This window comes from Zalophus californianus, chromosome 5 (genome assembly GCF_009762305.2).
Source record: "Zalophus californianus isolate mZalCal1 chromosome 5, mZalCal1.pri.v2, whole genome shotgun sequence".
Lineage (NCBI taxonomy): Eukaryota > Metazoa > Chordata > Mammalia > Carnivora > Otariidae > Zalophus > Zalophus californianus.
This window is the reverse complement of record NC_045599.1, coordinates 109,288,827-109,302,641: the sequence shown is the minus strand read 5'-3', so window position 1 is coordinate 109,302,641 and position 13,815 is coordinate 109,288,827. Positions and strand designations below refer to the sequence as shown.

Here is a 13,815-nt window from a genome sequence, read left to right as displayed (position 1 = left end):
GCCTCTTTTTTTTTAAATGAGGAATTTGAGGAATTTGATATCCCAAAAGACATCGGTCTCACTTCAGCCCACGTGGTCAGCAAGTCACAGAGCAGAGCAGCGGGTATGCTTTCCCAGTGAGCTCTGCCTTTCACCAATCCTGCAGAGCTCCAGGAACAACCTCAGGTGTTTGAAACAACTCTCCAGACCTCTCAGTCAATGTCAAACAAGCTAAAACACTGAAGCTTTGCACAAACCCCCTTTGCTCCCTGGACCTGAGGTTTTTCTCTATAAAGTAAGGTCACTGAATGTAGCATCTCCCACTGTGTGTGTGTCCTACACACATGGGTCTCTTCTGATGCTCAGGATCCATGGCCAGATAATTTTAGAAGTACTGCATCTACTTACGTCTCTTGGAAATTCTCAGCGCACAGTGATCTTTTAAAGGTTCTGAGAAGTCTTGCCCCAAAGTAACCTGTTTAAATTCGTGTTTTCCAATGTTTATTTTCATGTTGTGCTTATTAACATCCTTCCAGAAGTCATGTTCCATGAAACAAATCCTGGAATCGCTGAATGAACTAAGCACTAAGATGATGTGCTGCTAGGATTTTTCCAGTCTGCAATTCCTTTTGTTAACTCACGTCAGGAGGCATCAAACAAATCCATTCAATTCAATTCTTGTTACCACTTTCAAAGCTGGTCTTCATTCACTTCCCTTTTGGATAACTTGTGGTAGTACCTCTAAGTTATTTCCATGATTTTTCTCCTCCCTTCCCTTTCTGTCTTTCTTTAGATGTTAGGTTATGGAGGAAAGAGTAGGTATCTTCTCCCTTGCACTAGCTTGTAAGTGTTTGGGGGAAAAAAAAATATATATATGTATGTATATATATATATATATCAAGATTTATGCAATGGTTATTAGGAAAAAGAACAGAATTACTATCAAATTCATACCTGATTCTACATTGCTTTATGGAAAGTTTCTTTTTCTAGGTGAGAATTTAAGTCATTCTGAAGCCAGGCTTTTGATTCCACCTAAAGCACCTTCTCACAAATCCCAGCCAATGAAAGTAACTGGAGGCAGTCTTGTCTATGCAACACCAGCCAGCAGCTGAGCGGGGCTCTCATCTGCACAGCATCTGTCACCAGCTTCACATCTGCACTGCACTGCAGCATCATGAGAGAAACCAGAGTTACCTTTGATGCCCCAGGGCCCCAGAGAAAGCCATCCTCCTGGAACAGACTTGCACAGACGTGTCTCTCATTTCCAGAATGAGTGTTGTGGCTCCTGTCCATGGAACCTTCTTGGGTTTCCAGGATCTCTTGATCTCAGGCCAACAGAACAGTTCATTTTTATTGTGTTAATAAAGAGAGGGAGGGAAGACCAAAGAGCAAGGCTGGTGATTCCACATGCTGGATGTCCAAGGATGAGCATTTCTTCCAACCTTTTCATGTTTATCTACATGCTGGATTTGAATTTTTAAAAAGTGAATTAACTATGTTTCTTAGGAGTCTTCTTGAAAAATACTTGTGACGCACCTTTCTTTCCCTCCTCTCTGCAAGGCTTTCACTCACATGATTCCCTCCTTCTGGAATGTGTACTGTTGCCAGAGCAACAAGATCCTACCCCTCCTTCAGTGCCAAATGTATGTGTCACCTCTTTTATGATGCAGCCCCTAATCTCCTCAGCCAAAATTAATGTCTCCCTGGTCTTTCTTCTATATCATTCTATATCTCTTGGATAGCACATATCCAGCCTACTTTGTAGACTGAGAAGTTGTGTGTGGGCGGCTGGGGTTGGGGAGGGTGGATATGTATACCAACCTCTCCTACTAATTTGTAATGCCCTGAGTGTAGGGACCGTAGGCCACCTACAGCTTCCAGCCTAGGGCTTGCACATAGTAAGTGTCCAATAAGTGTTTATTGAGTTAAATTTGCCTTTATCACCTTATCAGCCAGGGATATCTTGGCTGCAGGTAAAAGAAACCCAATCCAAACTGGCTTAGGCAAACAGAAAATTTGGTTTATGTTCCTGGAGACAAACAGAATATATTAACCCATTTTCCTAGGAGTCCAGGGTAAGCCCTGAATTTAGCATGGCCCAAATTATATTATGGACCAGTTTCTGCATCTCTCATGCTGACTCTCAGGGCTAATGCTCATTAAACCAACTTGGGTCCTATGCCATTTTTTTAAGATTTTATTTATTTATTTATTTATTTATTTATTTATTTATTTATTTGAGAGAGAGAGAGAGAGAGAGAGAGAGAGAGAGAGCATGCATGAGCAGGGGGAGGGGTAGAGGGAGAGGGAGAGGCAGACTCCCTGGCGCTCTATCCCAGGACCCTGAGATCATGACCTGAGCCAAACAAAGGCAGCTGCTTAACCGACTGAGCCACCCAGGCACCCGGGTCCTATGCCATTTTTGAATGAATCATTCTGACCAGGGAAATGAAGTACTGATAGCCAAACCCAGGTCATGTGCTTCACCACATAACCAGGTGATCAGCTCCATTTGAACTGAAAGGACCAGGAGTGGGGCAGCCGTGATCTTCCAGCGGTGGAAGGAGGTACGGCGGCTGGGCAGGCAGAAGCAACAGATACCACAACGTCCCCCTCCAGTAATGTGAGGAAGATGCCTTCACAGTTAGAGCTGTCAAACAATGGGATAATTCCTCCTGTAAGATAGTGAGCTGATCATTCATTTGTCAGAAATACCTTATAGAGAGTAGGAGGGATTAGACTTCTAAGGTTCTTTTCAACTCTCACATCCTTTGAGGTGCAAAAGAATATTCAGTGGAGAGAGAAACGAGAGAATACAGAGCTGCTGAGCTCAACTGCATTTTTTCTTCTTCTTCTTTTTTTTTTTTTTTTTTTTTTTTTTTTGCAGAGAGCCGATGTGGCCGTAGCTCCTTTAACTATCACCTTGGTCCGGGAAGAGGTGATAGATTTCTCCAAGCCATTTATGAGTTTGGGGATCTCCATCATGATAAAAAAGCCACAGAAGTCCAAACCTGGGGTCTTCTCCTTCCTCGATCCTTTGGCTTATGAGATTTGGATGTGCATTGTCTTTGCCTACATTGGAGTGAGTGTCGTCCTTTTCCTGGTCAGCCGCTTCAGCCCCTATGAATGGCACAGTGAAGAGTTTGAGGAAGGGCGGGACCAGACAACCAGTGACCAGTCCAATGAGTTTGGGATATTCAACAGTCTGTGGTTCTCCCTGGGAGCATTCATGCAACAAGGATGTGACATTTCTCCCAGGTCAGTCAGCTCTTCTCAACCCCTTTGCTCAATGCTATATTTTTCTTGGGGGAAAAAAAGCAAACACTGGAAAGTTAAGGGATAGGAATTATTTCCAGACTTTACTGTATTCAGCTTTTCAACTATGCTTTACAGTCAGCTGTCCAGTGTATGCTCTCAATTATCTGGATGCCTCCTGTGTCTGAGCCAGCTCTGTCTGCTCTCTGGTTGATATGCTCTGTCAGGATTAACAGGCATAATCACAAGTCTGATGTTCTGTAGCTGAAAGGTTCAGAGAAGGGGTGAGGGACAGTATGGTACAACTAACATTTAGTGAGCACCTATCAGATGGGAAGCAAGGTTTTGAGTCCCATACATGCATTATCTTACTGAATCCTCACAGAAGCATAAGGTGAGACCCTCGTTGCATCTTCATTCATAAATGAGGAACCACATAAATTTTGAATCTTGCCAAGGTTATCGGGCTAGTAGCTAGGTGAGTTGAGATTCGGACCACCATCCTATACTACTTCTAAGTGATGAAAGGAGCACTGAACTATGAGTGGGTCCCAGCACTGGCTATAGTGTGCTCTGTATGGCCCTGAGCAGGCCACCTGGCCCTACCAGACCTCGGTTTCCTCAATCTTAAGAGAAAAGGTTCTCTTTTTCTTAGTTCTGAGACAGACCTCAGAAGTAATCTAGTTCTAGTGGTGATGTAAATTTGTTTCTTGTGTTTTAAAACTGGGGTTTCCCAGAGGTGCCTCAGATACTCCAACTGAGAGAACTTGGGTGCCCAAATCAGTGAGGTTGCAACCCCTTCCCCCGCCCACAGAACCAGAGTAGTTCCGTTTTTGTCTGTTTTATATGTTAGATTGTGAATACTATTTCTTTTGGGAAAAAAAGTGATTCTGAAGCTAAGAAAGAAAAAAAAGAAGGCAGGATGGAAAGTAGGGGACATGAAAAAAACTTGAAATTTTCCAATCTGGACCAAGTCCCACATTTATTGACCTCCTGTCTTTGTGTGTAATGTTCTTTCAACTACATTCTGGAATGTTCATGCCACAAATCCCCTCCAATTTACCTGACACACAAGCACTCACTCTATTTCCTTTTCTTTTTATGGTTGTTCACTGTCTATGAACTCCTTTTCCGCTAGGCAGTCCCTTGTAGACTACCAAGTTTCTAAAGCACACAGGGCGTCATGACTTACAACTTGGCTGTCGTGAACAGATTTGCACACACTGTCACCCTTTGGGGGCATTGCATAAATATTAAGGCCTCGTGGACCTGTGCTGGAGGCATCTTTACCACCTGTCTGTTTTGCATTTGAGAGTCAATGAGAACCAATATTCCTAAGTAGCAATGGAATAAAATTCTTCCTAAGGAGCTTCCCTCAGGATTCATTTTGGCTGCTGTATAATTTAGGTAGTCTCATTGTTCACCATTATAATCTTGTTTTTCTTTAAATAAGAAGACAGTTGGGGGGTGGGGTGCGTGGGAGAGGAGGTGTGAGACTGGATGCTTGGCCAATACTGGCAAACACATGGTGAAGAGTAGATAGAACCAAGCAGGGGAAGGACTTGCTTAAAAATAAATCAGGCCACTAGATAAACAGTGGAAAGAAATGACTCTTAACTCATCAGTATAACGTAGGGCCATCACAATATGCACGTGTCTAAGAAGACCCAGGGGTTGTTGTTCTCCATTATTTCCTTCCTCCATGGGCATCTCACCTCCTGATGGATGGTTCACCCGAGTGCGGTCTGACCTCAGGGTATGTTTTCATACTCCCCACCCTTCCTCCCAAGGTCTCAAGTCAGTGGCCCACAGGAGCTGAATCCCCTGCCAGGCCTGTTTTTATTTGATCTGCACAGAATTTGGTCATGGTTGTGCACAGCCGCATGGTAGCTGCCCTCCTCAGCTGATCCGTTATCCCCCTCTGCACCAACGCCCCCAGCTAACCACCTTCATTCCCTTATTACTCAGCTGGCCCCTGGGAGGGTATTTGAGTTTGTGACCTCTGACTGCGGGAGGATGTTCAAACTTTGTCTCCAGGCCTTCTGAGGGTTCCAGTAGAGTATCTTAGGAACCAACACAGAGGTGAAGAGGAGACTGAACAGGATCCAACCCAACCTCCTTCCTCCCAATCTTTGATAGAACACCTCCACTCTCTGCCTGTTTTTTCACTGGTAGAATGGAATAGTTCCCACCTCAAGTATTGTTGGGAGGTTTAAAATAGAATGATACATATAGAACCCAGAATATAATATCCAGGAAGCACTATAAAACGGATGCCATTTTTTATTATTTTATTGATTTTATATATTGGGCTTCCACTCAACTTCACTAGAAGAAAAGGCACTCCCGGATTTGAAAGCCACTGAACTTCTCCCTTCTTGGGAAGTCCAGAGACAAAGCAGAAACAGCCAGTGGTTCACTCCAAAGACCAGCAACACCTGGATTCCTGAGTCTCCTCCTCACAGGAACTGGGCAGAAGGATTTGAAATTTTGGATCAAAGGGACTGACAGACAAAAGAGTGAACCTTCCAGAATAAGTTTTATCTATTTGAGGTGGACTTTTCCTTATCAGGTCCTACCCTGGCCAATCCCAGAGCTTAGGGGCCTATAGAAACCCTCTGAGAGCCAGAGTAACATCACAATGTATCCTGGAAATATACACTAAAGAGAAAAAGCATATACTTCATCTCACTAGGGCCATACAAAAAAAGACAAGGACACTTAGACAGTGATCAGAGCCAGAGACTACAAACATCAACAGAAGGTTTTGTTTTGCTTGTCTCATGCCAAATTTCATGGGCCTCTGACATGCAGAGCACTGTGTCAGACAATCTGGGGATTATGGTGGGAAGAGATTTAAAGGGCTTGTATATATCAAATATCCTTCCAAATGAGCTTCAGTTAGTTGTTCTTGCTGTTTACTTAAAGAATATAGCATAAATCCTCACTAATTTAGATTTTCAGAAACTAGATTCCATCTGAATTACATGTATCTACACTCACACACGAGTAGCTTTATCTCTTCATCTCTTCAAAGTTCATGTTAATGTCTATTAATCAAAGCCAACAAAATGTAGCTAAATGTGCTTGCCTGCAATTAATACAATAATCTGACCACAAGAATATGAACAGATGAAGAGTTGTCTTTCTTACATTATAAGAAGCGTGGAAGCAGGCAGTAGCTCATGTTCAATGAAACCAGGATCTGCTGTTTTGGGATTGTATTGGCATTTGCTCGTATTCACAGGATGGCTATACCGAGATATCGTGTACATGTTTCAAGCAGCAAGAAGGGGAAGAAGGGTTGCCATTTCTAGCTCTTTGGCTCAAAAAAAAAAAAAAAGAAGAAGAAGAAGAAGCTTAACAGAGTACTCCCCACCACAGCAGCTGATGGCTGCTTCTCTCTCCTTAGTCAGAAACAGTGGCGCATGATCACTCATAGTGGCAAGGAGGGCCAGTAAGGCAAGAACTTAGCTAGCCTCTAGAGGGGAAGGGTGGGGATGGCTGTGGAGGAATCAGCCAGCAGCAATGGCCACAGTGGCTTCAAGTCAATGTTTTCTGCACTTACACGGTGGATAAATAATCTATGATTAACATATTCAATGATATAGGCCAGTAAATGCACCTGAAATGCTTTAAAGACTCTTCCCACCTCTCCTTAAAATACTTATATGAGAAATTGGGTTTGTGTAAGCTATTTAACATTCCAAAGTTAAAATTCAGTTTAGCTGTGATCACAGATTACAGTTTTTTGCATTAGGCTGATGGTGAGATTAAAATGCCATCTGTGAATTGACTTCATAGACCTGTTTCTTATATCTGATGACCTATTTTTAATAGATATTTAGATGCCTTTTCCCACAGAGAGGAACATTTTGAGAAGAGATAAACTAAAGGAGGGACAAAACCATCACAGGCAAAATGTATTTTTAGTTCCTTCAACTTTCTTTTCTGCACCCTTTCCCCCTATTTGTAGCTAGTTTCATTCACTTATTCAACAGGTATTGCTAATTGTCCACATTATGCAGGGCATGGTGCAGGGTGCTGAGAATATGAAGATATATCAATGAGGAGCATGAGGCTAGGAGTATTTGCTTCAAGGAGCTGCCAAGTATAGTGCTGTAAGACAGACATTAAACAGGCAATTGTGATGTGCTACAAATAAAATGACCCTACTGTAGCAGTAGATAATAAGGGAAGTTGAATTACAGGGGACTGACTTAAGGAGTTCTGAGACAGTTTTTCTGAGGAGCTGATAGGTAAGAAAGAGGTAGGCTTGCACAGAGCTGAGAGACAGAATAGCCATGTGCAAAGCCTCTCAGGGGGAAAAGAGCTTAGCTGCTTTCAAGGATGGAAGGGGTGAGCAGTGTATATGGCTTGCAGTGAATGAGAACAGGGGTTTGAGACAACATCAGAGAAATAGGCAGAGTCCAGATTATGTGCGGCCCCATACCATAGTATAGATTTAGAGTTTTACTTTAAATATAATGGGAAGACATTGGAGAGTTTTAAGCAAAGGAAGGATTGGTTTACATGCTAAAATACCACCCTGGGAAGCTATGAGGAAAATGAATTGGGCAGCGAATAGTCAAGAATGGAAGCAGAGAAAGAGGATCTCATGGCCATCTAGGGGAAATTACAGTGATGGAAATTATAATGGTCATGAGGATGGATTTGTGGGCTACTTTGAAATTAGAACTGACAGCACGTGCTCATGTACTGGATATGTGAGAGTGATGGGAGGGAAGAGTCCATGATGGATCCAAGAGGTGGGGAGCATTTGGAAAACATGGAACCAAAGTTCCAGGGACCTTTAGCTTTGGGTGGGATCATTAAGATGATCTGGTTTATCCATCTCATGTTACGCATGAAGAAACCAAGGCCCAAGAGGGCAAAGCGATTTCCTCTGAGGTGATCGAGACAATCCCTGTGGCCTGTTGATGCCCAGTCTAATGCCGCCTACCATGCAGTGTCAAACCATGCAGTGTCAACCCAAGGCTCCCACTGTCTGTAAGTGAGCTAAGAGTGAGCCTCTCCACCTCTCAATTCCCACAGCCCCCACTTCCTCATTGGCTCATCCACGGGGTCAGTACTTTTCTGGGTTCCGATGACTTTAGTAAGTAGAAAAAGAGGAGTTCGGGAGGTCCTAGGGGAATAGAGGAAAATGGGAAATTATGACTGCAGCTTTCAAAAGTCCTTTATTCCTGATCTTAAAATGTATCAGAATATATGATAATTATCTCCACCTAGTGAAGATAATTAGTCTCAGTGAGAAGTCTCGACTGGAGGAGTGATGACACTTCGGCGATCTCCAAGAACCCTATAGCACACACCTCCCCCACCCCACCAGCTAATCTACTTGTTGGGCCAAGCAACTGATTCACCATGGGAACAGGATAACCAATGAGCAGATCCCAAACTGATAACCAACGGCAGTCTGACCTTTGCATTCACACAAAAGTTCCATAGCAACCAGTGTGCAATGACATTGAGAGGTGATGAGAAATCCACCCCGTCCACCGCCTGTTCTCCCACCTCCTCTCCCAGAGACAGTCATGCAAACCTCCTCCTCTTGCTCATCTTGTGTCATTGAAGTGCTGTGGGAGGAAAGAAGGGGTGCTGAGAGTAGAAATTCAGGGAAGTTGATAGAAGCTACCTGAAATCATAAAATAGTTCACCTTTAGAAAACATAAACCTCATTTAGGACACAGATTCATTGCTTCAAGGAACAATATCATAAGGATGTGTAGACAATCATGATGCAAGAAGCGTAGGATAGATGCTTTGTTGCTTAAGACTAGGTATAGGGGTTTCTACGGGGACCACCTGCATCAAAATCATCTGTCCCTCACCTTTGGCCCCAGTGAGGGGCTTCTGCAAATGTGTCTGGTGTGATCTGTGTAGGGACTGTCCAGGATTGGCCCCATCCCTGGGACTTCAGCTCATTGCCTTCCTTTTCAACTTTAATCCTCTGCTACCTGATGGCAAGACCCAGAGCCAGGCTCCAATGCCCAGCAGTTTCACAGACCATTGAGAAGCACAAGAGCAGAAGTTTCAGAAGCTCCAGAAGCCACATGGAAGTATTAAAACGAATGCAGTGACAGGAGGATAAAGGCTTCACTGGATACGCAAATGAAAAGCATCATTTTCTGCATCTCAGCCAGCAATTCTGGCCATCAGGAAGAGGGAAGTCAAATGATGCTCTCCCTCTCTAGAGTGCTCTGAAAGTCCAAGGTTTGAGCAGCTTAACTGAAGGAGAGTTTGTTTTTTCTTTCAAAAATCACCATAGGCAAATGTTTAGAAAGTGTTTCACTGAGCTGAAAGGGATGTTTAGAGCCATTTATTCACTCATCAAATGTTTATTTAGCACCTGTTATGCAACAGATATGGTTCAAAGTGCTATAGGACATATCACTGAACAAAGCAGACAAAAAATTCCCTGCCCTCCTAAGAGCTTACCTTCTAGTGAGAGGAGGCAAGCAATAAGCAAAACACCTGTAAAATGTAATCAACACCCCCATCCCAATTTGATAGGTGAAGGTTCTGGCATACAAGGAGGGGAGGGACTTAGCCAGGAGTCACAGAGGCAATTCTTGTAAGCTCATTAACACAAGAATGGGTGTCAGCTGGGGGCTGTGGTGAATGGAGAAGTGCATGTCAGCCAAAGAAGGCAGCCCCCACTCAGGTGTGGACAGTCATTGCCCTGGGAACTCTATGCAGAGGAAACAGCAACATGCCAAGGTTCAGCTTGTGGGCCACCAGTTGGATACCCCTGGAAGAAGAGCAGGGGTATAATGTACCACTGTACCTTTAATTAATTTAGACCATACTTGGAATATTATATTTATGTACTTTTTAAAGGAATTTCCCCCCTCCTCCCTTCATTTTTGGTCCCAAGTATATGTTCCAAAATATGATCACTATGTTTTTCTCATCTTTCACATGCCTTAGAAAATCTAGGCCATGGATGGGTGCTGCCCTACAAGAAAGATGATCTCTATGTCTCTATAACCAAAAAGGCCTGCCCATGACTATATCTTCCCAGGTTCTACATTTTCCTGGAGAGAACCTCTCCTTTCCTGGAGAGAACCATTTCTCCTGGAGAGAAAAGAAAGTTTCTTCTTAAAATTTCTCTGGAAATGCAGCATCTTGGACCAGAAGACCCAATTGTTCATCTGGAAAGAAGTACAGAATTTTACATAGGGAAAACATGAAAGCATCATTAATCAAATTGATGGGGAATGTATGCTCATACTCCAGTGATGGTTTTGAATATGAATTAGGCACACTATCCATCTGTGCAAATGAATACTTTTGCCCTAGGGATGTTCAAGGAAGATAAGAGGCAAATTAAGCCCAAGGTATCAAGCAGAAGATCAATGGTATCAGGCACACTAACACAGAAATGACAAACCTAGGTGATGATACTCCTGGTGTGTCTCTGATGGCTTAAGAAGGCCTTAAAATAAGGAAGCCCAGTACCTGCTAGAAGCAGGATGGAGTCCTACCCAAGGGAGGCAATGGGAGGAGCTGTTGTCACAGGGGGCAGGCCCACATGACTGGAGGATGTGGTAAGGGAGCTTAGAAAGAAGTTTAGTCTCAGTCTACTATTAGCCCACTGGGTGAGTCACTTCCTCTGTCTTGCTTCTCCATCTTCAAAATGGCAGCAAGATGGTACCTACCAAGTCTCCAGACCCCCATCTAAGGTGTGTCTCCCTCTGATTCTCAGGTTCAGCCAAGGCTATAGCCAAACCAAGTTGTGCTTCATTTTCTTTACCCATGCCGTTGTCATCCCCTCTGGTTGGAGTGACTGCTCCCATCTTTCCTGCTCAACTCTTCCCCCTTTGCAAATACAGGCTTCCCAACCCCAATTACTCTTCTGAATCTGTGCTTCACGGTAATGGTTATGCCTGAAGCCTGGGACAGGGTTGCTGCAATTGAATCCTAGCAGCTGTGCAAGTGTGGGAAGATAGCTTCTCTGCACCTCAGTTTCTTCTTCTGGCAAATGAGAATGATAAGAAGATGACCTACCGAAAGGATATTAAGCGACATGATGCCTGGAGGGCTCTTCCCCTGCACAGGGCTGACCCACAGACAGTAAGAGCTGTTGACATTGCTGTTGCTGTCACCACTGTCAATGCATATCTCTGAGGGCATCCTTCACCTGCAGCCCTGTACTAGAGTACCCTGGCTGTTCCTCACCAAAACACAGACTGGCAGACTGATCTCTGCAACTCATCCAAAACCTGGCACCAGGTGTTGTACATTCAAATACATGCTTGTTGAATTAACATGTCACTTTCTAAGCATGTCCTATTTTTCATTTAATGGAGAGAAAGCAATCTAATGGAGAAAATTTGTGGCTGTCAGTAACTACCTGTGTCACATGGGGAAACTCAGTCCTGGTCTATGAAGGGATTTGGAGGAAAATCAGGTAGAACTGGAGAAAAGGAAGTTAAGTAGACACAGAAAACAAAGCTCCCCATCATCCTAATGTCGCCAGTTACCCCATTATTCAGGGATACTCTAATTTTCTCTTGGCTCGCAAAAACAGTAGTAATAATTGCTTTCACTTATTGCAACTGCTATGTGCCAGGCACTCTGGTGTTAGATGACATTACTCGTCATCATGACAACCTCTGCTCAGGTACATCAGCACCACTCTACAGATGAGAAAACTGAGGCTCAGAGTGATTAACTCCCTTGTCCATGGTTACCCAGCAGAGCTGGAATTACAATTTGTGTGTGTCTGATTCCATGATTTATCCTTGACACACTGCAGCCTTCCAAAACCAGAAATCTTCTGAGTATCCCTTAAGGCTCTCCATGGACTGTTAGAATTCATGAGAAAAAAGGTCCCATTTTCTTCTGTAGGGCTCCCTCACTCTGATTTTTTAATGGACCTTTTTTGCCTTGGGTTTTTATTCCATTTTTATTCTTTACAGTCTGTTTGTCTTTAAAAGCCATCTCCTGAGGAAGGAGAGGTAAGCACCCAGGAATGCACTCTGCCCCCACCAAGAGGAAGTTCATTGTGGCCAGCTGGAGAAAGAAAGATGTGAAACAGAGACAGAAGAAAAGATACAACTAGTGCCACTTAGGAGAGGCCAACCTCTTGGCTTCAGCTAGGAAGTGACTATGGCATAGGGTAGGTTTCCTAGTCATAGCGAAAATCTGAAGAGGGCATGGGATTCTTTAACTATAGCTCCTTAGGTAGGAATGGGAGTGAGAGAAGAAGAGACAAAAAGGATCACAAATAGCCTTAAAATTGTAGGGGTGAGAAACATCTAGGGTCCACACATTTATCCTATAGAAATGGTTGTGCAAATGCAACAGGATGTATGTATAAGGATGTCCCTTTCTTTTTTTTTTAAAAGATTTTATTTATTTATTTGAGATAGAGAGAATGAGAGATAGAGAGCACGAGAGGGAAGAGGGTCAGAGGGAGAAACAGACTCCCTGCCGAGCAGGGAGCCCCACGCGGGACTCGATCCCGGGACTCCAGGATCATGACCTGAGCCGAAGGCAGTCGCTTAACCAACTGAGCCACCCAGGCGCCCTAAGGATGTCCCTTTCACTGATGTTTTAAAAATCTGTTAGTAGCCCACTGTCCCTCAGTGGAAGTCTGCTGAAAGAAGCGATGGTTCATCATCCAGTGGAACCCAATGCAGCTGTTTTGGTAGAAGAACAGGAATGCCTGTGCTGCTTTGTAAAGATCTTCAGGGTTGCATGGCAGGGAAATAATGGGTTGTGGTCCCACTGGCCCCAAATTATAGGATCTTTTTCACTGCACCAGGCTGCCTTTCTGGAACACAGGGAACTAAGAGAATGTGTAACTGAGGGCTAAACTCCATGGCATGTGGATTTGGTGCCAGTTTTTTTCTGAGAAAGGCAAAAGTAGTTGTGGGCTGTGGTGAAAAGAGACCTCCGGGAAGCATTGGACTGTGCCTTGAAAGATGAGGTAAGATTTTCTACAAAAGCTAAGAAGAATGAAGAGAGAAGTCTAGGGGTGGGGGGGCGGGAGGCAGGGAGTGCCATGAACAAAGGCACTGAAGCAGGCATGTGTTGAGCCATGGGACCTTTCAATCAAGGTCATCCCTAGGTACTTATTAGCTGAAGGTTCAGAGCTCACAAAGTTTAACGATAAACTCAATACTATGACTTCGGGGGACCTATAACCTTTATAAAGCCATTAGCGCATCACCTAAGAAACCAAGAATCTAAAATGGGCAATGTTGGGTTAGTTCTTCAGTTTTCATAAGTACGAAATTCCCAGGTCCACATGGAGCATCTTTATTGATTGGTGTTAAGTCTTGGTCTACCATGGGTGGAATGATGTCAGCCAGGTCTAATTTCTAGAATTCAGAGGGTACTGGCTGGGCATTCAGGGAGTCCCTACCACTGCTGCTGCCAGGTTATTTATCTCCTGAGTGGCACAGAGGAGCTGTCAGGCAAAAAGATGCCTTCCCTTCTGTGGGAGTCTGGCCAGGCACCCACCTGATATTCATCTTCTCTTCCATGTCCTATCCTCTGTGTGGTACCCATTCTGGGAAGGGGGAGAGAGAATGGAGAGGGAGTTTA

General features: G+C 43.9%; 1 protein-coding gene across 4 annotated transcripts in view; it reads left to right on the top strand.

Moving 5' to 3' along the window:
• The window catches only part of GRIA1 (glutamate ionotropic receptor AMPA type subunit 1), a 301,403-nt gene that overhangs the window by 208,990 nt on the left and 78,598 nt on the right, over window positions 1-13,815 (top strand). For all 4 annotated transcript variants that reach the window (XM_035727550.1, XM_035727549.1, XM_035727551.1 and 1 more), the window contains exon 11: window positions 2,870-3,240. In XM_035727550.1, coding sequence (XP_035583443.1) covers window positions 2,870-3,240 — 371 coding nt within the window. The remainder of the gene's footprint in view (window positions 1-2,869; window positions 3,241-13,815) is intronic.